We start from the raw sequence: 23,108 nt of genomic DNA on the forward strand, positions 1-23,108 counted from the left end.
AGCGCAAGTGGGGGAGAAGCAGAGAGAGAGGAAGAGAATTCCAAGCAGGCTCTGGGCTGTCAGCACAGAGCCTGATGAGAGGATCAAACCCACGAACCACGAGATCGTGACCTGAGCTGAAGTCAGATGCTTAACTGAGCCACCCAGGCACCCCCTTCACTCCCCACTTCTGACATTTTTATATATCCTTGACCCGCCTGAGTAAGAATATTGAAAACCCAATGCCACCAACTAAAGGTTTGTGTCTCTCCAAAATTCATATGTTGAAACGTAACTGCCAGTGTTGTGGGTTTTGGAAGCAGGGTCTTTGGGAGCTGATGAGGTCCTGAGGGTGGCCCCACTGGTGACATTTGTGCCCTTATAAAAGAGACTCCAGACAGCAGCATCGTTGCCCCATCCACCAGTGAAGACACAACGAGAACACACCTCCCACAAACCAGGAATTAGGCTTTCACCAGATACTGAATCTAGCAGCACCTTGATCTCAGACTTTCCAGCCTCCAAAATTATGCAAAATATGTTGTTTATAAGCCACCCTGTCTATAGTAGCCTGTTAGGGCTGAGCCCCTCTCTCACTCACTGGTAGAAATCTCCAGCTGTCTCTGTTGCATTCAGAGTTCAGCTCAGTTGAAGTGAAAAGAGCATCTTTCCATTCTTGCTGAATAAAATGCCTTTACCACCTTTACCTAGTAACCAGCTCTGTGTATCTCAGATCAAATATGTCAGGGAATCAAAATATGTCACCCCTGAACATTCCACTTTGGCATAAGGGTTATTTTGAGCACAGGATGGGCTTACTGCTCTTTTTCTATCTGCCTAAAAGCAGGGCATAAATCCCCCTTGTGAAGGAAACGGAGAATGACCTTATTACCAGAGATGGAGGCAGCTCGGAGATGAATCTGCATAAGAAAAACCTTACTATAACCCTTTTTAGTTGGTTTCCCCCACATATATTTACCTTCTCATGATTTAACATCCAAAGAAGCCCAAACTCCCTTTTGTCAGTTCTGCACAATATATCACCCTTTGTTAAAATTGCATACAGACCCCCAAGTCTGTTGCTCTGGGTTTTTCAATTCTTTTCTATGAAGCCCCATGCACATAAAAAAATAACATTAAATCAAATTCATAGGCTTTTCTTCTGTTATTCTGTCTTTGTCAGTTTAATTTGCAGACCTCGGGCTAAGAATCTAAGAGGGTAGAAAGATTTCCTTTCCCTACACCTCAGAAGCCCTAAAGACTAAACACTACAAATGCACAAAAATCATCATTTGAAACTTTATATTTCCTTTCATACTTTAATTTTGTGTTTCTGTTCCTCTGACTAAAAGTGGCAAATGTGGATAGAACCCAAACATCAAAATCTTTAGGTAAATCAGATCATGCTCTAAACCAACCTGGTTCACAACAGTGGCAGCATGTTAATGCTGGGGAAATATAATGAAATATGCTCCCAACCCAGTGAAACAAAGAGAGAAACAAACAAAGAAAGAAAACAATTTTGTTGTCGAATGAACATTCAACCAGACCACCCACCACGTGTTCCCAGTCCCTTCTTCAGACATTGAAAGGATGCATTTCAAAAGCACCAGGAGAAAGGAAGTCTCTTATTTTCAACAGAGAGAACCAAACCTCTTGTTTTTTATTGTATTTTTTCTGACAGTGAGAGGCTTTCTGACAGCTTTAAAAATAGTGGTGCAGGGGCGCCTGGGTGGCTCAGTCGGTTAAGCATCCGACTTTGGCTTAGGTCATGATCGCATGGTTCATGAGTTTGAGACCCGCGTCAAGCTCTGTGCTGACAGCTCAGAGCCTGGAGCCCACTTTGGATTCTGTGTCTCCCTCTCTCCCTGCCCCTTCCCTGCTCGTGCTCTATCTCTGTCTCCCCAAAATAAATAAATGTTAAAAAAAATAGTGGTGCCAGATCCCTCCATAGAGATTCTGAGCTGCCCCTGCAGAGTTGTGTAAAGCTCCCCGGGGGAGGGGTCCCTGGGTAGCTCAGTCGGTTAAGTATCTGATTTCGACTCAGGTCATGAACTCACAGTTCCTGAGTTCGAGCCCCATCTCGGGCTCAGTGCTGACAGCTCAGAGTCTGGAGCCCGCTTCAGATCCTCTGCCTCCCTCTCTCTCTCTCTGCCCCTCCCCAACTAGTGCTCTCTCTCTCTCAAAAAAAAAAAAAATCAACATTAAAAAATTTTTTTTGAATTAAAGTTCCCTGAAGAAGACCGAGGGAGTCCCCACTGTGTAGCCCTCTTACAAAGCTCAGCTCTAAAGCAAACCTTCCTTGGCAAGGAGTTCCCAGGAATGACAGTCGATGGTGGTTATGTAAAAAACCCAGTTTTGGAGATGTGTGGGAAGTGTGGGGGCCACTCTGGACCCCAGAACTGCCACATTATTTTAAGACAAAATCACTTAAGATTCAACAGATGCAAAAGAAAGCTGCCTTGGGGCTTCTCTTGTTTGACTAAAAGCAGCAAGTTCTGGGAACGAGGTTGCTGGAAACCTCTCCATCCCCAAGGAGACGGAAAGACCACTGGCAGCTGTGAAGACAAAGCTTATCTCCTGTTCTCCCCCAAAACCCACTTGCCTTTCCTAAAGGAACCTGTTTTCCCCACAGAGGCTACGTGTCCCCCTCCCAAGGTGCGTATGAAACTCACACCCCTTCTAACCTTTTCTGGCTCCCCAAGGATACACAGTAAGGTAGTTTTTTGTCCTGTCATTCTGTCTGTCCTCCTCCAGGTATTGTCTGGAGCAGGCAAAAGATGAATCCAGTGCTGTCTGGGGTTTGCTTAAACAACACAACGTTTGGGGCGCCTGGGTGTTTCAGTCAGTTAAACGTCTGACTTGGGCTCAGGTCATGATTGCACAGCTAGTGGGTTTGAGCCCCGCATTGGGCTCTGGTGCTGACAGCTCAGAGCCTGGAGCCTGCTTCAGATTCTGTGTCTCCCTCTCTTTCTGACCCTCCCCTGCCTGTGCTCTGTCTCCCCGCAGACAAAACAACAGGCCAGATACATCAAACGCGGTAAAAGGCTCATCTGGGCACTTTATGCACGGGATTCGTTGCTCTCCTGTGGGTCTTCCTGACACCTTTTTATTCAAGGTTTGAACATTCCATGATTCTGTTCCCTGAAGGGAAAGACATCCTCCGCCCAGAACGCCCCAGCTGATGGAAAGGGCAGCAGAGGGGTCGTGGCTCTGGGAGGGGGTATTAGAATCAGCATCAGGCTGTCCACCTGGAGCCTCTTGCACCGCCCAGGCCCAGGCGCACATAAAAAGGGTGAGCGCCCAGCCTGTCCTGGTCCTGTGCGTCTACAGCCACATGCCTGTTTTCCCCGCCCTCCTGCCCTGGCCCAGCCTCAATTTCCTCATCTGTCGGTCCCCCAGACCCTAGGACTTGGGGGTGCTCAGCCACCAGCGAGCTCTAGGTCCGGGTTGGGGGCAGCTACCCGCCGAAGCAACCTCCGGGCGGGGGCCGGATCCCAAGGGGTCGACCGCTCCCAGTGCCCGTCGATATGATCCTCCTTTCCTAACCGGGGATCTGGACGACGCCCCCTCCCCTGGACCCGGCTCTGAGCACTAGCGAAGTCACCACGGGAGAGGTGGGGCTGTTGTGAGAGGGTCGCCCGCCCTGCTGCCTCCTCCAGCGACCCCACTTCATCCCCACCCGCACCCAGCGATCCCTTCACCTCCCGCACCTCCCCCCCCCCCCTCCATGCCGCAGGGAGCCCAGACTTGCTCCGTCTTCTGCTCTCATCTCTTCCCCATTGTGGATCCACCCCTTGCCCCTTCCCCACACACCCCTGCCTGCAACCCTCTTTTCCCACACCTCTCAGAAAGATTACCCCCCACTGGCCTTTGCCCCTGCAATCTCTATCATCCCTCTTCCCTCCTCCCGGCTGGGTTGCCAAAACCGCCTCCGTCCCACCCCTGACCCACTCTGCGCTGGCCCCCGCCCCATCCCCAGGCTGCTGACAACCCGCCCCACAAAGCCTCCCGCCCCCATTCCCTGTCCCCACCTGATAACTAGCGCCCCCCCCACGCCGCCCTTGCCCCCGCCCCTGCTGACGCCACAAAGCCCAGCACCCCCGGGGCCCCCACGCCCTCTGTGACCACCGCCCCATGGTCTTCACTGCGCAAACGCAGGCTTTCCAGGGCGCTATTTGCGCGCGTGGCTGAGGACGACCGCGGCCTGTGGCCCCCTCCCCGGTGGTGAGTACCTGTCCCTCCAGGGAGGGGGCAGGCGGCACGTCACCCCTTGTGCGCTGAGGCTCTGGTGGGGACTTCGTGCGCTGCCCCTGTAGCAGACACAGCTTCCAGGATGGTTACAGCCTGGGACCAGACTGGTGAACTGGTTTTGCCCCTTTACAGAAAAGCATTCTCGGACGGAGGGTGGCCTGTCCATCCTCACTGACCTGGAGCCCTTGGGCGTGTCGCCTCCATCCTGAGCCAGACCCCCAGCCCACCAGCTTGCCCCGCTGGCCCGCGTTTCTGTTGGATGGGCAGCAGTGCCCCTTAGGGTGGAGAGAGCAGAGGGACACCCTGACCTCACAGTGTCTGCAGAGACAGCTCCAGATAAATTGTACCAGGGTCTGGGACGTGGGAGGCCTGAGGCATCCAGCCGTGCTCACTGCAGATGACTGCAGAGAAAGGAGCTGGGATAGTAAAGTCCAGAAATGATGTTCCAATCCCCTAACAGGGCTCAAATAACACCCTGTGACCTGCAGAGGGGGCTTTGGACCTCCCTGGCATAGGGTCAGGGGTACAGCCACACCCAGTGTGACCATGTGTGTGCATGTGTGTATGTGTGTGCTCTCATGTGTGCATGCATGTATGCATGTACGTGTGTGCGTGTGTGACTGTGTGTGCATGTATGTGTGTGCTTGTGAGACTATGTGTGCGAGTGTGTATGTGTGTGCTCTCATGTGTGTGCATGTATATCTGTGCGTGTGCTCTCGTGTGTGTGTGCATGTGTGTGCGTGTATGCGCTCTCGTATGTACGTACATGTGTGCATGTATGTGTGTGGCCGTATGTGGGTGTGCTGTCGTGTGTGCGTGCATATTTGCATGTATGAGTGCATGTATGTGTGTGCATGAGTGACCGTGTGTGTGCATATACGTGTGTGCGTGCATGTGTATTTGTGTGCATGTGTGCACTGTGTGTGCATATGTATGCTCTCGTGTGTGTGCACGTATGTCTTGCGTGTGTGACCATGTGTGTGCGTGTGTGACCGTGTGTGTGTGTGTGTTCTCATGTGTGTGCGTGTGTGTATTTGTGTGTGTGCTTGTGAGACTGTATGTGTGCATGTGTGTGCATGCGTGTGTATGTCTCTGTGTGTGCATGTGTGCATCTGCGCGCATGTACATGTGTGTATTTGTGTGCGTGTGTGTGCATGCATGTGCACGCATGTGTGCGTACATGTGTATTTGTGCGCGTTTGTGTGTGCATGTGTGCTGTGTGTTCTGTGCATGTGTGCACACATGTGTGCATATATGTTCTCTGAACATGTGTGCTCTCGTGTATGTGTGCATATGTGCGCATGTGCGTGTGTGCTCTCATGTATGTGCATGTGTTTGCATTGCATGTGTATGTGCATGTCTGCTTGTGTGCGCATGTGCATGTGTGTATGTGTGTGCACGTGTGTATGTTTGTGTGTTCATTTGTGCACATATGTGTGCAAGCATGCATGTGTGTGTATTTGTGTATGTGTATACATGTGTGCATGTATGTTCTGTACATGTGTATGTGTGTATATGTGTGCGTGTGTGCATGGGTGCGCTCTCGTGTGTGTGCATATGTGCACGTGTGTGTGTTTGCTCTTGTGTGTGTGCATGTCTGTGCATGCACTCACGCACACCAGGTGTCTTTTCTGCACTGCACCATGTGGCAGAACACCAGAGCTGACGCGTAGTCAGGACAGTAAAAACAGACTTTGTTCAGGATTACTGTAATAGGGGATGAGAGATCCCAGCAAAGAACTGGCTCAACTCAGTACAGGGTGGACCAGTGGGGATTTATGGCAGTTCAGGGGAAGTGAGGGTTAGTGATGAAAAATCTCTGAGAGGGAGATTCTTGCCAAACTGGCCGAACAGGATTCTTGCTGTAGACAGGTCAGTGGGAGGTGAGGAGCCAGATCAGACATCATGTGGGGGGTGGGGGGTTGGGGGGACGCTCTAATGCAACCTAGCAAGATTCTCCCTACAGTGGGTGGGGCCGGCCACAGACAAGGGTTTGGTGTGGAGAGGATCAAGGAGCATGTGAGGGACACTCCACTCCCTGCCCAGGAAGCATGGATGCCTTGGAACTTGCCAGAAAGCTGCAGGAGGAGGCCACGTGCTCCATCTGCCTTGACTACTTCACGGACCCGGTGATGACCTCCTGCGGCCACAACTTCTGCCGTGAGTGCATCCGGCTGGCCTGGGAGAAGGCCAAAGGCAGGAAAGGGGGGAGGAAGCGGAAGGGCTCCTTCCCATGTCCCGAGTGCCGGGAGCTATCCCCCCAAAGGAACTTGCGGCCCAACCGCCTGCTGACCAAAGTGGCTGAGATGGCGCGGCAGCACCCGGGCTTCCAGAGCAGGGACCTGTGCGCAGAGCACCAGGAGTTGCTGAAACTCTTCTGTGAGGACGACCAGATCCCCATCTGTGTCGTCTGCAAGGAGGCCCGGGAACACAGGACCCACAGGGTGGTCCCGGTCGAGGAGGCCGTGCAAGAGTACAAGGTGGGTCACAGGGACGTCCTGGTGCACATGTAGTAGGCAGGACAAGAGCCCCCATAATGCACAGCCCAAACGTCCACAAAGCTGGTGGCCTGGAGTCCACACTGTTGGAGGCCCTGCCCCAGGTCCGTGCAGTTAGGGCTCCAGCACCATGGGCTGATAGCCCTCATCCTGGTTCCCTGTCCTCGCTGGGCGGGGAGCTCTGTGGGGTCTGTTGTATGATCACACTAATCCCATTCCTGGGGGCGCCACCCTCGTGACCTGATTGCCCCCCAGGAGCCCCACCTCCTCACTCCGCGCTGGGGGTTCGTATTCAGCATGTAGGCTTGGAGACATGTGCCAAGCACAGCAGAAAGCAAATATAGGGAAACTCACGGAAGAGAAGGGTTGTTAGTGCACATGCATCGGGGCACCGGCTCGCCACCTTCCTGTAGGACCATAAACCTTCCTGGGATGAGACCCCTGGCCCTTCTCTTCCTCTGGCCTTTACTCAGTTAAGGGGAGCCCCAGGAAGGTCTATTTCTGCAGTGCTGATCCTTGATTGGCTCCAGCTCATAATAACCCTCCTGCCCAAGGCACATGTCTCGGGTGCCATGTGTTCTTCCCCAGGACCCCCTCACGTCCTTCTCTGGGGTGGGGGCACTGGGCAGATGCCAGGGCATAAGGGCCTCTGACCCCACACTCTGCGGTCCATGTGTCTCACAGCTGAAGCTGCAGGCCGACATGGGGCACCTTCGGGAGGAGATGATGAAGACTGGGAGGCTGCAGGCCAGGGAGAGACAGACCTTGGCTGAGTGGCAGGCAGGTGCCCGGGGACGGGGTGCACACACAGGAGCCCAGTGGGTTCGGACAGGCCACACAAGAGCTGTGTGGATGCGAACACATACCCGGAGCTCAGGATTCCCGCTAGAATCAGGATCCAGAACACACGCCCAGCCCAGGCCGGCCGCCTTGGAGATGCAGGGACGCTTGGGTGCCGCTGCTTGGGGCTCAGCAGGTGACCCCCACAGAGGGGCTCCCTCCCCTGCTAGGCTAGCTTCTTCTCTGTGGGTCACCAGGACCCTGGGGGGTTACAGCGTCCTGGGAGCTGCCCTCCCATCTGGCTGGTGGGGAAAGGGAGTGGATACGGGTCCCGGGTCCCTCACACCCGCAATCCCCCCTCCCCCACCGCTGGCTCCTGCAGGAGAAGGTGAAGGAGCAGAGGCGGCGCATCCTGGTGGAGTTTGAGAAGATGGGCCTCTTCCTCCTGGAGGAGGAACAGCGCCTGCTCCAGGCCCTGAAGACTGAGGATGAGGAGGTGGGAGCCAGGCTGCGGGAGAGCTCTGCCACCCTGGAGCGGCAGGGCCACTCCCTGGAGATGCTGCTGCTCCAGCTGGAGGACAAGAACCAGCACAGCCCACTGCAGATGTTGCAGGTGAGGGGGCGCCCTGCTCTCTGGGGGGAGGAGAGTCCTCAGTACACCTGCTCCCTAGGGGTGTGGCGAGTCCTCAGTGCACCTGCTCCCTGGGAAGGAGTCCTCAGTACACCTGCTCCCTGGGGGGGGGGGGTGTGTGGCGAGTCCTCAGTGCACCTGCTCCCTGGGAGGGAGTCCTCAGTACACCTGCTCCCTGGGGGGGTGGGGGAGAGTCCTCAGTACACCTGCTCACCTGGGGGTGTGGCAAGTCCTCAGTGCACCTGCTCCCTGGGAGGGAGTCCTCAGTATACCTGCTCCCTGGGGGATGGGGGAGAGTCCTCAGTACACCTGCTCACCTGGGGGAGGGGAGACCCCAGGACCCCTGCTCACTTGGGGGGGGGAGACCTCAGGACCCCTGCTCACCTGGGGGAGTGGAGACTTCAGCACCCCTGCTCCCTGGGGGAGGGGAGTCCCCAGGACACCTGATCCTGGGGGAGGGGAGACCTCAGCACCACTGCTCATATTGGGGGGTGGGGAGACCTCAATACAGCTGCTCATCTGGGGGGGAGGGGAGACCTAGCACCCCTGCTCACCTGGGGGAGGGGAGACCTCAGTACACCTGCTCACCTGGGGGGGGTAGGTGAGACCTCAGCACCCCTGCTCACCTATCTGGGTGGGGGGGACTCATGCCCAGGTGTGGTCAGGTGGTGACTGCAGTAACTAGTACACACAGGGGAAGGCTCTGTCTCAGCTCAGGCTGCCTCACAAAGACCACAGGAGGTGGTTCACACAGTGGACTGTGTCTCCTGGTCCTGGAGGCAGGAAGTCTGGGATCCAGGCACAGGCAGGGCTGGTTACTCCCCAGGCCTCTCTCCCTGACGTATACGTGGCCATCTTCTCCCTGAGTCCTCGCAGGGTCGTCCCTCTCTGCCTGTCTGTGTCCTAAACTCCTTTTCTTGCAAGGACACCAGTGTTAGGGAATTAGGGTCCAACCCTAGTGACCTCACTTTACCGTAAATCGGCTCTTTAAAGACCCAATCACCAATACAGTCCCCCTCTGAGGTCCTGCGGGCTGGGGCTCCAGTGTGTGAATCTGAAGCCCAGTCAGCCCATAACAGGCTCTCGTCCTGCAGATGTGTGTCCCCTCCCTTCCTAGCCCAGGGAGGTGGCCTGGGGGCGGCTGTCATTAGTGAGGTGATGTGGGGCACAGACACACTGGCCCAGATAGACACCCACGACTTCACAGGCAGAGTCATGTGATTGCACCCCAGGATGGCAGTCACGAGAGGCCACAGTTGGCCTTCCAAGGACAGACCGGCCCACCGAGGCCCTGAAAGCAGGGGGTTATGTTGGCCAACAAGTGGGTGATTCACCAACTATGTGGAGGGACGGAATCCACGGCGACAGATAAGACTGCACACACTCCTGTGTGCATGTTTCCACAAGAGAAGCAAATGCCACATGCAGGGAATCCATGCATCCATCCCGTTTGCCTGGCTCAGGCCCAGGTTTTTGTCTGTTGTCCTGACCTCTGTGGGTTTTGTCCCCAGGAAGGGGCCTGTTCTAGATGACAGGTTATATGGTAGCTCAGGCTATGTAGCTCAGAGGAACGTTTTGTCTTCTATTAAAAAGCAACCTATCTACAAACTAACATGTGGACCTTTTTGTCACTCACAGTGATGCTGAACTACAAAAGGCACATTGATGGTCACCTGCCCTGTGCCCCCAATTCCACCCATGGGTTCACTGGCACAGCTTCCATGTCCCCAGGCATTATGTGGGGAGAACAGGAGGCCTGGCCAGGCCAGCGCGTAGGATTCCTGTGTGCAGCCAAGACCGGGTTACGCTCTGGAAAGTGGGCACAGGGCTGTGGGAAAACATCTTAGCCTTTCTAGCACCACAGACCAGAAATGCAGGCACAATGCCCCAGATTCCTCACGAGGCTTTGCCAATCTCCCTCCTTCTGTGTCTTGCAGGACATGAAGGAGCTCCTGAGCAGGTACGTGGCCAGCTGCAGGGGAGGCACTGATGGGCGCAGGGAGGGCTCCGCGTGGGGTCAGAGGGGACAATGACCCTGTGTCCACCGGAGGAGGAACAGCCTGAGTGTACAGTACCCAGAGGCCACCCCAACTGTGCTGAGGACAGTCTGCAGGGTCCCTGGGCAGATAGAGGTGCTGAAGAGTTTCCAAGGTAAGCAGGAGCCCAGCCGGGGGGACTGTCCTTTATGGGACATTCACACTCTGTGCCCTTTCTGTTCCTATGGGAGACACGGTGAGGTGCCCAAATGGTCCCCCAGCTCCCAGCTCCTTAGCACCACCAATATGGACAGTTGGGGGAGGGACCCCAGTGGCCCAGGTGTACAGCTGGACTCAGCCCTGGAGCCTGGTTAGGGAGAGCACGGATGATTCGCTGCCCCCTTCCCTCCATCTGCAGAGGATGTGGTGCCAGACCCCGCCACCGCCTACCCCTACCTCCTCTTGTACGAGAGCCGCCAGAGGCGCTACCTGAGCACGCCACTGGAGGGCGCGCTCCACAGCAAGGACCGGTTCCTGGCCTACCCCTGCGCCGTGGGCCGGGAGACCTTCTCCTCGGGCAGGCACTATTGGGAGGTGGGCATGAACCTCACCGGTGACGCTCTCTGGGCCCTGGGCGTGTGCAGGGACAATGTGAGCCGGAGGGACAGGGTCCCCAAGTGCCCCGAAAATGGGTTCTGGGTGGTGCAGCTGTGCAAAGGGAAGAAGTACACACCCGGCACATCTGCCCCAACCCCTGTCACGCTGGCCGAGCCCCCCAGCCACATGGGGGTCTTCCTGGACTTCGAGGCGGGGGAGGTGTCCTTCTACAACCTGAAGGACGGGTCCCACATGCACACCTACGCCCAGCTGCAATTCTCCGGCCCCCTGAAGCCCTTCTTCTGCCTGGGGGCCCCCAAATCAGGCCAGATGGTCATCTCTACAGTGACGCTGTGGGTGAAGGGATAGGGGCACAGGCCGGGGGAAGGGGGGCGCGGGCATTCCTGGTTTCTCCAGAAGGTGAGGTGGCTCCACTCAGCGCAGGCCACCTGCCAGACATATCTAAGGTGGTGGAGCGCTTGTGAGCCACTGGCTGGCTGCTCTCAAAGCTGAAGTGTAATCGCGATTAAAGCCTTTAAATATCAAGAGACTGTATTCACACATGCGTCATAAAGGAGGCTTTGAAAACCACTGGGTTTCACAGTGGGCCGATTCTAAGTGGGGACCTCCCGTGCCCGGCGCAGCGTGGGATGCTGGTGTTTAGCCCCCACTTCGACACACGCCCAAGCAGGGATGCTGCCTACGCATGGGCTGCTTGTGACTCGCAGAGCAGGGCCCACCTTGTCTTCCAAAACTTCCACGTTTGCACGCACCTTTCGCGGGTATCATGGGGAAGGGGGGACCATGGGAAGATGACACTTTTCAAACTGCATCGCTGAAACCCTCAGAGCAGTCCAGCCTTGAAGGTGCACCTGCAGGGATCACGGGTCACGGGGGGGGGGGGGGCGGTGGCGGTGGTGGTGGGAGGAGAGTCCTTTCTGGCCCCCGCCCCCGCAGTTTCAGGCGCATTAACCGCCCTACGCCAGGCCGGGCACCCAGAATCCCAGTCGGTGTATGTCTACCTTAAGGCCAGAGTGCCTACAGGCCGAGCCCCTTCCTGCACTGATCCTGATCATGCCCGGCGCAGGGGGCTCGCCGCCGCGGCCTCAGGCTCCCCTTGTCCTCGAAGTCGCTGTGCTGTGCGGGGAACCCAGTGAACGTGTGAGGCGCCCGCAGGCCCGGGTCCTGCAACCGGTCCTTCCCGGGACGCCAGGGAGAGGTGACCCACAACCTGGAGCGCACGCGCGCGCGCGCAGACAGCGGAGGCTACGCCACAAGGTCAGCTGGCATGCAGCCTCCAATTCGGTTGGGCCCGCGGGCCGCGTGGCCGGCCTCAGCCAATCCGGAGCTAAAGCGGGTTGTTCCAAAAAAAAAAAAAAAAAACCAGCTGCTTCCTGCTTCCGCCGCGGCGCTTCTTCCTCCGCGCGTCCCTGGAGCCCCCGCGTCTCCGAGTGCTACCCGGAGTCTCGGTGACGGAGGCCACACCGCCCGAGCCGGCGGAAAGCGCCGCCCATCTCCGCCCGACCGGCGCCATGGCCGCCCCCGACCTGTCCACCAACCTCCAGGAGGAGGCCACCTGCGCCATCTGCCTTGACTACTTCACCGACCCCGTGATGACCGACTGTGGCCACAACTTCTGCCGCGAGTGCATCCGGCGCTGCTGGGGCCAGCCCGAAGGCCCGTACGCCTGCCCCGAGTGCCGCGAGCTGTCTCCGCAGAGGAACCTGCGGCCCAATCGCCCGCTCGCCAAGATGGCCGAGATGGCGCGGCGCCTGCACCCGCCGTCGCCCGTCCCGCAGGGCGTGTGCGCCGCGCACCGCGAGCCTCTGGCTGCCTTCTGCGGCGACGAGCTGCGCCTGCTGTGCGCCGCCTGCGAGCGCTCGGGGGAGCACTGGACGCACCGCGTGCGCCCGCTGCAGGACGCGGCCGACGACCTCAAGGTGCGCGGCGGGGCCCGGCTGGAGTCGGGGCCCGGGGGTGGTGGCTCGGCCCGGGCGGGATCCCGGGGGTGGTGTGCTCCTGGCTCGGGTGCAGGGAGTGCACGCAGCCGGCTTCACACAGCACCCTCTGGTTGTCGGGGTTACCCTGGCCCGGGTTCTAAGGAGCACGGGATGTGAGTGCAGCAAGCCCACACCAGCATCCTCCTGGCTGGGGGTGCACCCTGGCCGGGTTGTAGGGGTGCGCGTGCAACAATGGAGACTGGTACCCTCTTGGGGGGTGTGTGTGCAGCCAGTCCCAGACCGGTACCATCCTGGCTGGGGTTTAGAGGAAACAGGGTCTGAGTGCAGCAGGCCTACACCAGCACCCTTCTGGCCAGCGAGTAGGGGACACAGGGTACCTGTACATCCGGTCTAGGCTGGCACCTTCCTGGCCAGGGTCTAAGGACGAGGCACAGGGTGTGTGTGCAGCCTGTCCCAGACCTACTGGCTAGGACACCATTCACCAGTGGGGCACCGGCCTGAAAATCAGGAATGGAGCCCAGAGAAGGAGAAAGCAGGAAGAGAACCTTAGGTTCTCCGCGTAGACAGAAGTGGGCTCAGCCCTCAGAGGGCCATGGGCGAGGCAAGGCTGTGGGGTGGAGACGAGATTTGAGGAATCACTGGGTTGGGATGGGTGGGGACACAGCCGTTTCCCTGGGAGGCAGGTGCCAGGGTCCCCGCAGCCCGTCAAGCTTTCCGAGTGGGATGCTTGGAGCCACTTGTGCCACCTGACATGGCAAGATCCACCTGCTTTGTTCTGGAAACGCATTTCCTCAAAATCCAGGCCAGCCCTCGCCCGACTGCTGAGAGCTCGGGGCAGACACCCATGTGCGGTCCTCACTGGGCCTCAGGAGTGTTTGCTCCTGGAGCCCCAGGTATTGACTACACGGCTGACACCTTGCCAACGTTTGGCTTGGTGTACGTTGTGCTTCATGGCCCAGAGCATCTGCTGGCTTGCTCCAAGGATGTGGCGTAGCCACGTGAACCAGTACTTGGCCAGTTTGTCAGTGTTCTAGAACCAACAGGACAAACTTGGATCCTGATCTGCATCTGTGGGCTCATCCTGACGGAGACCCCTGAAGTCTTGCCTTCCACTTTGAGGCACAACACGCGGATGCCCCACCCCTTTTGTCCGTCCAGCAAATGTGCTCTGTCACTGAGCAGAAAGTGACCATGCCGCTCTCCAGAGGCCCCTCTCGGTTGGCCTGATAACGCCTCTTGGGGCAGCACTTAAACCCCTTCCTATCGTAGGGGAGGGCAAAGCTTTATGTCCAACTTGTTAGGTTCAGTGACTGAGGCTTGCAAATTAAGCTAACAAAGGCAGAGTAACAAGTGAAAAAAAACATAATTAGTCTTTAAAGAAAAATTTTTTTTAGGGGCACCTGGGTGGCTCAGTCGGTTAAGCATCCAACTTCAGCTCAGGTCATGATCTCACAGTTGGTGAGTTCAAGCCCCACGTCGGGCTCTGTGCTGACTGCTCAGAGCCTGGAGCCTGCTTCGGATTCTGTGTCTCCCTCTCTCTCTGACTCTCCCCTGCTCATGCTCTGTCTCTCTCTGTCTCAAAAATAAATTAAACATTAAAAAAATTTTTTTTTTAATTTTTTTTAATGTTTTATTTATTTTTGAGAAAGAGACAGAGGATGAGCAGGGGAGGGGCAGAGAGAGAGGGAGACACAGATTTCCAAAGCAGGCTCCAGGCTCTGAGCTGTCAGCATGGAGCCCAATGCAGGGCTCAAACTCGTGAACCTTGAGATCATGACCTGAGCTGAAGTGTGACGCTTAACCAACTGAGCCACCCAGGGGCCCCATAATTTTATCAGTCTTTTAAATGTTCTATGGCACAAGAGCTTCACAGAGGCAAAATGAAAAACCCTTTTAGATATGGGATTATGTTCTATTTTAACAAAGGGTGATGATAAACTGGGGAGAAGTGGCTAGGCAAAAGAAAGGGAATTAGGGCTTGTAGGGTCAGTAAGTTGTGGGAAAGGAACTAGGGAATATATGGGGGGAACAAGTGATAGGTCAGGGTTATCTGAGTCATAAAGTCCTTTCAGGCACAGTCCTGTCTGACAGACATTGTGATGAGTGCCGTCCCCTTCTGGGTACAGACAGGGAGGGCACCCTTGTGGGAAATTTCTGCTCTGCCTTGAGGCAGAAAGGAGGAGGGCAGAGGGCTCTTCCTACATCTCCAGAGAGTCCTTGTGCCAAAGTGGCTCCCTCTGGGCTGGCACCTTCTGACCTCCTTCCCTGTACTAGCAGGTAGCTACCCTTCGTGCTAGGGGTGCGCAGCACACCATCTTTACCTGCCCCCAAAGGGCTGTGCCTGGCATTTGCACACCCTGGGGTGCTGGGTCCCCCAAAGCGCCACCTCCCCAGGCCTCAGTCCATCTAAAAGTTGGAGGGAGAGCGCAGTCAGGTGGAGAGGTGTGGGGCCTGCAGGGAGCCCAGAGCAGGCCTGGAGAAGGAAAGGGGACTGAGTCAGGGGAGGGCAAGGGGCCTCAGTGCTGGGGGGGAGGGGACTCATAGGTTAATTTGAGGCTGTCCCATGTGTCATGCCTGGCTGGGTTGACTGGAACGGGGATGGGGCCCACCCAGCCAGGGTCACACTGGCCTTACCTTCCCGTAGGGTAAACTGGAGAAGTCCCTAGAGCATCTGCGGAAGCAAATGGAGGACGCGCTGCTGTTCCAGGCCCAGGCCGAGGAGACCTGTGCCTTGTGGCAGGCAGGTGGCGAGGTGCCCAAGGTCGGGGGGGGGGGGGGCGGGGGGGGCGGCAGGCAAGCGGGCGCCTGCCTCATGCTGTGTATGAGGAAGGCTCCCTGCGTGTAACCCGCCTAGGAGGGTGAGGCTGGGGACTGGACAGGACGTGGGGGCCCCAGGTGGGGGATGGATGAGGTTCCTGGGCCCTCAGCTGCCCTGTTCACCCTGCAGAAGATGGTGGAGAGCCAGCGGCAGAACGTGCTGGCGGAGTTCGAGAGGCTGCGCCGGCTGCTGGCAGAGGAGGAGCAGCGGCTGCTGCAGAGGCTGGAGGAGGAGGAGCTGGAGGTCCTGCCCCCGCTGCGGGAGAGCGCTGCCCGCCTGGGTCAGCAGAGCGCGCAGCTGGCCGAGCTCATCGCAGAGCTGGAGGGGCGCTGCCAGCTGCCTGCGCTGGGGCTGCTGCAGGTGAGGCACGCTGCGCCCCAGGTGTGCGCATGCTGGCTCTGAGAAGGGATGGGCAGCGCTGTGCCCTGGGGGTGCCTGCGTGGGGGCTCTGGGCAGGGATGGGCTCATGGGGCAGTCTGCGCACTCAGCTCACCCAGGTGTCACCCACCTGTGAGAGGTGAGGGCGCGGTTGGGGGGGGGGTAGCTGGGACCGGCGATCCACATGTGGCTGCGTGTCCTGCGGAGTGGGTGCAGATCTGGAACTTCTCCTGGAACTGCTCCAGTGCCTGTCCTGTAGGCCTATTGGACCGTGTGACAGGTGGCATCTGGGGTCTGTGGGTCACCAGGCTAGCACCAGAGGTTCTGGTCCCCTGGACTGCGAAGGGCCGGCAGGAGTCCTGTAGGATTCCTGCGCCAGCCCTGTGGGGCCCTGAGACTCTGCCTGGCTCTTGGCAGAGGGTGGGAGTGAGGACGCTGTGTGTGTAGCCCTGGGCGTCTCCCACGGGTGGTGACCCTCCTGCGTCTCACTGACCAGGCAGAGGCTCCTGGCTGCCTTCCTGGGGTCTGAACTTGGTCCTTCCGCCCTGCTGAGACACCAGGCAGTTTCAAGCCTGGAAAAGAGGAAGAACCCAAGACCAAGTATCTCGCGGGGTTTCAGGCAGAAGTAGGCTGTGGTCAGTGAGGCAGAGTCTGAGCCGCCAGCCAAGGAGGTCAGGGGAAGTGAACCAGGGTGGAGAAGGCAGGGACACCCCAAGTTCTGGAAAGAGGAGGGGTCAGCCCCAGACGTGAGATGATAACCCCAGGTCTGTATGAAACGTGATTTGGGACAATGTGAGATGTCCCAGTGGGTTCACTGGAGGCTCCAGTGGCGCGGGCACTGGGTTCACTGGAGGCTGTGGGTGGGTGGGTGGTCTTGACTGGCCTGCTGCACTCCTGAAAGTGGCCACCTGCCCCCCAGTGCCCCCTGCCTGTTCCCCCACCTGCCTTCCACTGCCTCCCCCAACCTGCTCACATCTCCTGGCCTGGATCTTTAGCTGGCTGGCTAGCTAGAGGGAGGACCCCTGTCCCTTCTCCTATCACCCCCCAGCCCCAGAGCCCCCCTTGCCTGTGCTAGGGGTGGGGTGGGGTCTGCCGTGTGGAGGGGCAGGAGAGCAGACCCCAGCAGTACCCTGTGTACTGGTGTGAGGGAGTGAGGTCAGGTGCACCTGCACCCTCGGACCTCAGTGTTAGGCAGAGGACTGCTGCATGGGTTCTGGCACCTGGGTGGGTGGGGATGTGCACCCTCATGGACAGAGGAAGTGAGGGTTTGGGTGACTTCCAGGAACCCACACCTATGAGTCCCAGCTGTGTGACAGAGTCTGGGGGTCCCAGCTTCCCCCGCCAGGCTCACCCTGTAGCCATCCTCGGTCCGCTCAGAGCCTTTTCCCAAAGGGATATATGTGTCTCCAAGGGGCCATGTGGTCTGCATGGAGGCCAGCCCCTTTCCTGGAGCTCAGGGCCCTCCACATGACCCTCAGGGTAGGTAGGGCCTTGCTCTCACCTCAGGCCTTGTGACAACCAGAACTGCCCCCGTCATTCCCCAGTGCCCCCTGGGTGGGCTGCCCACCCACCAAAACTACCAAGGACAGGCTGTTTCTGCTTTGCATGCTACCCACACCAGGTTCCTTGTCTCCTCCCTGTATCTTCACATGGTTGTCCCTTGTCTGTGCCCCAGTCCCCTCTTCTGATAAAGACCCCAGTCATGTGGGATCAGGGTCCACCCTAGTGACCTCCTTTTACTCAAACCACCTCTGTAAAGTCCCCATCTCCAAATCCAGCCCCGTTCTGAGGCCCTGGGGGTTAGGCCTCCAACATTTGGATTCGAGGGACATAGTCAATCCCTCATGCTGAGTACAATGCTTGTGTGTGTCATTATGGGAGAGAGGAATGTCCAAGTGGAGAGGCCTCACCTGGAAGGTGGGTGTGAGTCTGGGACCTGTGGGAGGGCAGGCAGCAGACAGCCAGGTACCCTTGAGCCCTGGAGGCCAGGACCCCGCTCACGTGTCCCACCACCCAGGGGTGCTGGGGGCTCTGGGTGGGCAAGGAAGTAGCCAGTGCCCTGCATCCTCTAAGCACATGGGGGGTGTGAGGCCAGGTCTGCACGGTGGCTGAGCCCAGGGTCTTTCCAGGGTCCCCATGTCCAAGCTGCACTTGGGACAGCCCACCGCTGGTTCCTGATCACTGGTGTATGAGTGTGTGAGTGAGTGTGAGACAGGGGGGGCAGAGCTGGGTCTTGGGGGACACTGGTGGCCGGGGCGTGGGGGGGCCCAGGGTCAGGGGACAGGCGCTGACTGGCGTGTGTCTCTCCCACAGGACATCAGGGACACCTTGCGCAGGTAGGAGCCCCGGCCTCTCCCCGGGGAAGGTGGGCAGGGTGCAGGGCAGGGCTGCCATGGGGGTTGACGCATGCTCTGCCCCCTCCAGGGTCCAGGACGTGAAGCTGCAGCCGCCTGAGGTGGTGCCCATGGAGATGAGGACGGTGTGCAGGGTCCCGGGGCTGGTGGAGGCCCTGCGGAAGTTCCGAGGTGGGTACCCTTGTGGCCCAGAGGACACACTGGTCCTAAGCTCCTGCAGGCATGCAGGGTGGGTCTGTTGCTGTGGCGGACCAGTTCACAGAGACCTGGAAGGTTCAGGCACCAGACAGCAGCTAAGGGAGGGCCGGTCTGGCTGCTGGCCTGGGCGTGTAGGAAGAGCAGAGGTCAGACCACCGCCGGGGTGGACAGGTCCACCCGCACGGACCCCAGCTGTGGCGAGTCCAGGATGCAAGTAGGCTGGACACTCCTCCCTTGCCCCACGAACTGGAGGAGTGGCTGCAGGAAACCCTCGGGGTTTCACAGGTCCTCTGAAGGAGGGTGCATCGCGAGGGAGCCTGGACCTCCTTCTGGAACATTCCGAATTGCAATGGCAGGTGGTTAGGTGATAGCTTTCAGGGAGAGAGGCAACATGGGGCGTGGCCAGTGCACAGCCAGCCCCCACAGAGGTCCACAGGGGCGCACAGGCAGGGCTGCCCACTTGCTCCCCCAGTGACCTCCACTCCATCTGCAGGGGATGTGACCCTGGATCCTGACACCGCCAACCCCGAGCTGGTCCTGTCAGAGGACAGGAGGAGCGTGCGGCGGGGGGACCTGCGGCAGGCGCTGCCCGACAGTCCTGAGCGCTTCGACCCCGGGCCCTGCGTGCTGGGCCGGGAGGCCCTCACGTCGGGTCGTCATTACTGGGAGGTGGAGGTGGGGGAGCGGGCCAGCTGGGCGCTGGGCGTCTGCAGAGAGACAGCCAACCGCAAGGAGAAGGGCGAGCTGTTTGCCGGCAATGGCTTCTGGATCCTGGTGTTCCTGGGCAGCTACTACAACTCATCTGAGCGTGCCTTCGCCCCACTGCGCAACCCGCCACGGCGCGTGGGCATCTTTCTGGACTACGAGGCCGGGCACCTGTCCTTCTACAGCGCCACTGATGGCTCCCTCTTGTATGCCTTCCCTGAGACCCCCTTCTCGGGGACGCTGCGGGCCCTTTTCTCACCTCTGTCCAGCAGCCCCACGCCCATGACCATCTGCAGGCTGAAAGGTGGGCCCGGGGACGCGCTGGCTCCCCAGTGACGGGGGAGCCTCGTGGCTCCTCACCCTGGCTCCGGGATTGGGGACTTCTGGCTACACAGGACCCTGGGTGGGTAGTGCTGTCCTCTGAGCCAGGGAGATGCTCACGGTGCCGTGCACAGATGTGCGCACAGCGGAACTGAAGTGCGCTCGCTCCTGCAAGCGTGCGCTGGCATGTGCGGAGCCAGCTGCGTTCTTTCCTGGGGACCACAGGGCGCTGAGACATCCCCAGTCTCTGGTTTCGGAGCCCTACAGAGGTCTGGGGAGAGGCACCACGGCCTGTGGGACATTCTCCGGCTGAAGCCTGAGCCCCCGACGGCCCCGGAGCTGCCGGCAGGAGGCCACTCCAAGCCTGCCACCCTGTGTCCAGGTCCCATCCACTACAAGGCAGGGCAGAATGGGCTTCGGAACAGCCAGGTACTGGGTGGTATGCGGAGGTGGCCAGAGGAAGCTGGGAGCGCAGGTCAGGGGGCCGAGTGACCACGCCCCTCCCCCAAATGCAGACCACTTGGGTCTTCCGGAAAATGCCCTTCCCTGGCTCCCGGTCAGGTGCAGCAGAGGTTAGGGCCCCCGAGGTGAGCAGGCACAGGAGCCCACGGTCTCCCCTGGGCTGAGAACCACCAGCTAGACAGTCACCCTCTCGCTGATCCCAGAACTCTGTGTACCCGGTCCATAGGCATCCCTGCCCTGCCTGGGGAAGGCTAGGCTCAGAGAGCCCCCTCCCTTTCCTGCTAACAGTCTGGGATTTGTCTTTGCTTTGTTCAGACTCTTGGTCACCCTGCTTAAAGGTGTGCTGCAAATTCTTTGTACCCTAGATTTTATTTATTGTAAGGACCGATGTCACAGCAAATAAATTAACTGTTGTCTGTAATCTGCTGTCTGCAGTTGTGGAGGTGAGGAAATGCACCAGTGAGGGGGATGGCCCCGGGAGGGTGACACATAGGCGGGACCCCCAAGGGTGAAGTCAGGGGCACAAGTCACCCGCATGGGCACAGCAGACTCCCAGCTGCGTTCTCCTGTGCGTTCATCTCATGCACCTGCCTCAGGAACATTTTTCTTGTTTTGTTTTGTTTTTCCAGATACCCAGAAAGTGCACAGTAGCTAAGTGCTCCATTTATTTGGTTATGCATTCTCCCATTTTTTGACTTTTTGCTATTGTTACTTTTCTTTTTATGTTTATTTTGAGAGCGAGTGTGCGTGCACAAGTGGGGGAAGGGCAGAGCGAGAGAATCCCAAGGAGGCCCACGCTGTGAGCACAGAGCCTTATATGGGCTCGATCCCACAAACCACGAGATCATGACCTGAGCCACCATCAAGAGTCGTGTGCTTAGCGGCCTAAGCCCCACCCCCCCAAGTGCTCCTTGGCTATTGTTATAAATTTATACCACTTTGAACATCCTGGACAGCTCCCTCACGTTACATACCAATGGGTGAGTATTTTCTCAGTATAGCGGGGGTCTGGCAGTGTTTCCTACCTCTTCCCAAGTGACTTCCTGTTGCGTCACTCCTGCTTGAGGATCAGGGAATACTGGGTGCTCCCACCTGCAGTAAGATTGGCCCTATGGTTTGGGACTTGGAACAGTGGCCATCGGGAATGCAGCCAGCAGCAAGACAGCCTCATGGGCAGGAGAGTGGACAAGCACAAAGCCACACCCAGGACACCAGGACAGATGCTCTGGCCATGGCTTTAGGAGGGCACTGGGTGCTGGTGTAAGGGTGGAGACCTCATTTTTCCTCTGCCCCTCTGACGGCTTCACTGTGTTTTCGACACAGAGACTGATAGGAGATACCTATGGAAAATGAGTAACTCAGACCAGCAGCTTAGAAAGGTAGTTTAGGGGTGGCTGGTGGCTCAGTCAATTAAGCGTCCCACTTCACCTCAGGTCATGATCTCTCAATCCATGAGTCCGAGCCCCGCATCGAGTTCTGTGCTGACAGCTCAGAGCCTGGACCCTGGTTCAGATTCTGTGTCTCCCTCCCTTTCTGTCCCTCCCCTGCTCACACTCTTGAGTCTCTCTACCTCTAAAAAATAATACACATTAAAAAAAAAAAAAAACAGTTTGAAAGTATGACTTCGTGCAGACGTCACAGGACACAGGAAGTGGCATCAAGCTTCAAGGTGCCACGGGAAGGTAAACTGAAAAGGCTAGTTAGTGGGATCATGTGGATCGCCCTCCTGCCTTGCCACATTCAGGCTGTCTAGAGCTCTCTCCTGTGACCGGTAGTCCTTCCTGGCATGGAGGACAGATGGACACCTACATTTGAGTCCCGCTTTTAGGGACATAAAGGAAGGGTACAGAGCTCTTCTCATCTGCCTCCATCTCAAAATAATCCTAATGCCAAAGTGGGATATTTTCAGGTGGCGTATTCTGGTACCCTTCACCAGGCGAAAAGAGAGCAAGCTTCAGTGATACCCGTTCACAAGCACACACCCTAAATTCACACACTCACCTTTCCACCTGGTCTCCCTGCTTGACTCCAGCGGCCTGAGGGCGCCATCCACTGTTCTAGATGGTGGACAGACCACAGCAACATGCCAGCTCCTGCCTGTGGGGCTGATGCCCTTGTGTGTGTGTGTGTGTGGGGGGGGGTGATGACCAGTGCATGATGTCCTACACTGGCAGCAGCGGGTGTGAGCCCCTACTCTGGTTTTCTCAGCCCCCCCATCCCCTCAGAGTGATGAGTGCTCTGGAGGCGGATAACTCAAGGCTGGGAGCAGAGAACCAGGATGCGCACCCCGTGTGCTCAGCCAATCCAGAGGCTTCCACAAAAACCCAGCACGGAGCCTACCACTTCCTAAAGTTCCCAGACGCCTTGCTCCCTGGTGGCTCAGCCGTCCAATGGGGAGACAGCAGAGAAAGCAGGTAGAGAAGAGAAACAGGCATTGTGGGTTGTAATTCGTGGAATGAAGAAAATATTCAGGAAGGGAGCGCCTGGTCTAATCTCAGGGCATGGCTCCGTGGAGGTAAAAAGAACATTAAGAACTAAAACCATCCCTGCTGGTGCTGGCTGTTGGTCATTCCCTGCAAGCCTTTCCCCTCCTGCACCTCTCCTGGTCAGGAAAGCCTCCACAAGACTGTCTTAACAGACAAGCGTCTTGTTCCCTGCACCTGCGGGACACATTCCTGCATCTAGTGCAGCGGCCAGTAGTGAGGTCAGCACCATCCTCCCTCACACCCGCACAATCTCCTGGAGCGCTGCCTGCATTCCAAAAGCTTTGCTGAGGACTCATTGTACCCCAACTTCACCTGCTGCAAACGTACAACTAACTGGGTGACTTCCGTAAACTTGGGCAGAGTTGCGCAACCATCCGTGCGCACCGCGTCCCACCTCCCCGGCGCCCTGGAATACCTCCCGGGGTGGAGCGTCCCACCCCCAGCGTCCCTGGGCTGGGCCGCACCTGCTGCGTCTACGCGCCCTGGAGTCCACACGACCCGCGGTGCGTTCGGGGGCTGCCGCGAGTCTCCGCACGTGCTGCGCGCGGGCGCGGAGACCCTGAGGGACCCGTGGAGGACAGCTCGGTCCCACCTGCGCTGCGCTCAACAGCCCCGCCCAGCACCCCCCCGCCCCAGACTGGGCACGTCCCCGGAACCTGGCAGGCTCTACGATTTCCTCCCCTCGCCCAGATCCGTGTCCTAACCCCGCC

The 23,108-nt window shown here is 58.0% G+C and overlaps 2 protein-coding genes across 3 annotated transcripts; both read left to right on the plus strand.

Moving 5' to 3' along the window:
* Window positions 1-4,125: 4,125 nt before the first annotated feature.
* On the plus strand, window positions 4,126-11,270 carry TRIM17 (tripartite motif containing 17). 2 transcript variants are annotated; one of them, XM_047858598.1, is made up of 7 exons: window positions 4,126-4,206; window positions 6,280-6,713; window positions 7,416-7,511; window positions 7,894-8,124; window positions 10,080-10,102; window positions 10,193-10,293; window positions 10,537-11,270. In XM_047858598.1, exons 2-7 carry the CDS (start codon window positions 6,285-6,287, stop codon window positions 11,082-11,084), a joined length of 1,428 nt encoding a protein of 475 aa, XP_047714554.1. In that variant the 5' UTR covers window positions 4,126-4,206; window positions 6,280-6,284; the 3' UTR covers window positions 11,085-11,270. The 2 variants fall into 2 exon arrangements, with proteins under 2 accessions (XP_047714554.1, XP_047714602.1); XM_047858646.1 differs by lacking the exon at window positions 7,416-7,511.
* Window positions 11,271-12,106: 836 nt separating this feature from the next.
* Window positions 12,107-20,333, plus strand: TRIM11 (tripartite motif containing 11). Its single transcript, XM_047872798.1, has 6 exons — window positions 12,107-12,655; window positions 15,321-15,416; window positions 15,624-15,854; window positions 18,186-18,208; window positions 18,297-18,397; window positions 18,918-20,333. Exons 1-6 carry the CDS (start codon window positions 12,248-12,250, stop codon window positions 19,463-19,465), a joined length of 1,407 nt encoding a protein of 468 aa, XP_047728754.1. The 5' UTR covers window positions 12,107-12,247; the 3' UTR covers window positions 19,466-20,333.
* Window positions 20,334-23,108: the final 2,775 nt, after the last annotated feature.

Source organism: Prionailurus viverrinus, chromosome A1 (genome assembly GCF_022837055.1).
Source record: "Prionailurus viverrinus isolate Anna chromosome A1, UM_Priviv_1.0, whole genome shotgun sequence".
In the NCBI taxonomy this organism is placed as follows: Eukaryota; Metazoa; Chordata; class Mammalia; order Carnivora; family Felidae; genus Prionailurus; species Prionailurus viverrinus.